The 2,748-nt window shown below is 53.0% G+C and overlaps 1 protein-coding gene across 1 annotated transcript; it reads right to left on the reverse strand.

Moving 5' to 3' along the window:
* Window positions 1–340: 340 nt before the first annotated feature.
* Window positions 341–499, reverse strand: HMPREF1541_06419 (uncharacterized protein; the record flags this gene model as incomplete). Its single annotated transcript, XM_008720751.1, has 1 exon — window positions 341–499. The coding sequence occupies one exon, from the start codon at window positions 497–499 to the stop codon at window positions 341–343; it is 159 nt and encodes a 52-aa protein (XP_008718973.1).
* Between the last annotated feature and the right edge of the window lie 2,249 nt (window positions 500–2,748).

Below are 2,748 nucleotides of genomic sequence, written 5' to 3' on the forward strand. Positions count from 1 at the left end.
ATTGTCCTACTTGGGAGTGCGTCGCAGCTGTCGATGCTGCGTTGACGCAGGGATCGACTTGAGCATCGGAAGCCTGCGCGGCCTCGGAGGGCACAAGACCGAGCCTCAATATCGGAACTGGGTATGCTAGCATTCGATGAACCACCAGCTCCGTAGCAGGTGGGGGACGGGCGGGATGATGTGCACCACTTCTTGACCATCATCTCCCCGCGTTGGGTCCAGCTCATTGCCTCCCAGGCTTCCCTCCTCACAGCGAGGTGTTCGGTCCAGGCCGGCATTCTCCTGTTGCATAACTTCCCCTGGCATACAATTCCCTTGAGCCATGCACTCCACGTCAGGCTCAGCTTCTTGCGCCACATATCTTGGTCCCGCCGCAAGATCCGTCCGCAGGTGCCACAATAGCGCCAGTGTCGCTTGTCGAGCCACCCAATCGCCAACCGTAAGAGCAGGCCGTGATATTCCGGTGGGACGCTGACATCGACGGGTGCACCTTTGACATGGTATTGCTTCCGTGGAGGCGGCCAATATTCAGCGAACTGTGAAGGTGGGATTCGAGGAGCCGACAAGATGCTACTGCAGATAGCCTTGCTGGTCAAGGCGAGGCAGACGCGCTCGATAGGGTGTAAGCACGCAACAACACGGTGGACAAGCTCGGTGGGAAGAGATAACAATGGGACGCTGCTGTGTAAGCTCGTTGAGACGCTGTCCGGGTTGGCGCCATTGCGGGCGAGCTGTATGGATCTGTCAAGGTCCACCTACATGGTCCTTTAGCTGAGTGAGAAGTAGAGGAGGGAGTTTTGTCTACCGAACTCGGAATGTCGAGCAGGATCAGCCTTCCTTTGGCGTCGTAGCGCCATGTTGGACGGTACCCAGCATTTGAGTATACCATGGCTCGTCGAAGGCGCAGAGGCAGCGGACAGGTGGACGATGGCTACTGACTATGAAGGCGAAGTATAGCGCGTACCGAGTACTCAACCTGATCCAGATGTGTTGAGCATCACCTACCTCGAATTATAGATGCGTTGAGGCTGGAGCCTGTGGGAAGGTACATATTGAACACGCTGGCTGCAAAGTACCCTCCACAAGCACAAGTGAAGCTGGCACGGTTGCCTGCAGTTGTGCAATAGGCGACAACGCAAAGTGCCGTAGCTGATCGAGTCTTGCCATTGCCTCGCTGGCAACTCAACAGGCATCGGCTTAGTGAGTAGGCATAGCTTCTCACAAAAGTGAATTTGGCGGGTTGCCTTGCAGTATTGGTCCAGAGAGGTTTGTCCACAGTATGCCAATCTCAGAAACTTCACGCCTGTCTCTCTTGAGTCAGGCGCGCTGGTGGTGGATGCCTGAATGTTACTCCTGTCCTAAATGTGGTATGCTCTCCAGAGAATGAGGTGCAGGATCAAAAGCTCGCAGTCGAAAAGATTACCGACTCCTTCGTAAGACCTTTTGTGATTGACGCCCCTTCTCTAGCTGAGAAGCAGCCATCGTGGGAAATGAAATGATCGACCTACTAGGTGGCGATAGTGATCGGGAATGCTGCCCTTGTAGGTTTATTGCCGGCCGGTCATTGCATTGCGAGACGGGGGTTGGGAGGCGCCTGTCTACCCACCAAGAAGCTTGCTTTACTTTGCATGGCAGGAGCCGTGTTGCATAAGCGAGAAGGGCAGAGTACTCTTAGACTGTCGAGATTAGCACATACCGTGTGGGCGGAAACGACGGATCTCTTCGACTGATAGCGGAGCGGGCAAAGGGTTGCCGTCACCCTTGCACTTCCCACCCTGGATACCAAAGTCTGTTGCCCGCACTCACAAGTGGCTTCTCGACACAAATGTTGTGGGGGTCCGGAACAATGCTGCCCAGTGGACAGTTGCCGTTGCTGCGAGGGACGAAAGAAGGAGGAGGCAACGAGGTATGCGGGCACTAAAGCCAAGAGGACCCCAATTTCTTTGCCAGGGGAACTGTACGTCGAGATCGACCTCTAGGGTCTAAGTAATAACGGGGTGAAAATGTGAACTACCTTGGACGCTGCAGAAGTGTGTAATCAGTAGCATGTTCGGTGGACGAAACGTGTCTTTCTATACGTGGAGATGCCTATACGGGGAGATGTTGAGTGAAGCAACGAGCGTATTGAATTGAATCTTTCGAGTTATCATCGTCCTTTGTGGTTTGGGATTTCTCAACTGCCACTACCTAGAATACAGAGCACAAAGGCTCGTTCGGCGGATCCGCTCTCTCTTGAGCGATCTAACCAGGGTATCACTAGGGCTCAAAAGGCTGAAGGCAATAATGACAATCCGTTCCTCCTAGCAGCTTAGTCCACATGCCGTTATTGCTTTTGCCTCAGCCGAGACACGATTCAGTGCACCTTGCTCGACATTCGAGCCAACTTTTTTCCTCCATTCGACATTCCTCTTGGTCTGCCTGTCTAGAAAAGAAATAGAAAATTTGCTCCACCGTGGTTCAATCTTGGGGCAACCCTTCACTGCGATGTCGTGGTCTTCTCGGAGGCGATCGGAGCCGCCATCAAAGATCAGACTAAAAAAAGAACTCGCTTTTCGTGGTATTAGGTGTTTTCGGTTGGTGGTTGCTGTGCTGAAAGGACTCGCTTGCGATGCTTGAAATCGAATGAACATGAACTGAAATCCGATGATACAGGGTATCAGTGGTTAGAGGTCAGGGTTTCGTGAGTTGTCGAAGGTTGTATGAGGCAGATATGTTCAACTAAGAACAGTCCGCCCCTATCATGTCCAC

Source organism: Cyphellophora europaea, assembly GCF_000365145.1.
Source record: "Cyphellophora europaea CBS 101466 unplaced genomic scaffold supercont1.6, whole genome shotgun sequence".
NCBI lineage: Eukaryota > Fungi > Ascomycota > Eurotiomycetes > Chaetothyriales > Cyphellophoraceae > Cyphellophora > Cyphellophora europaea.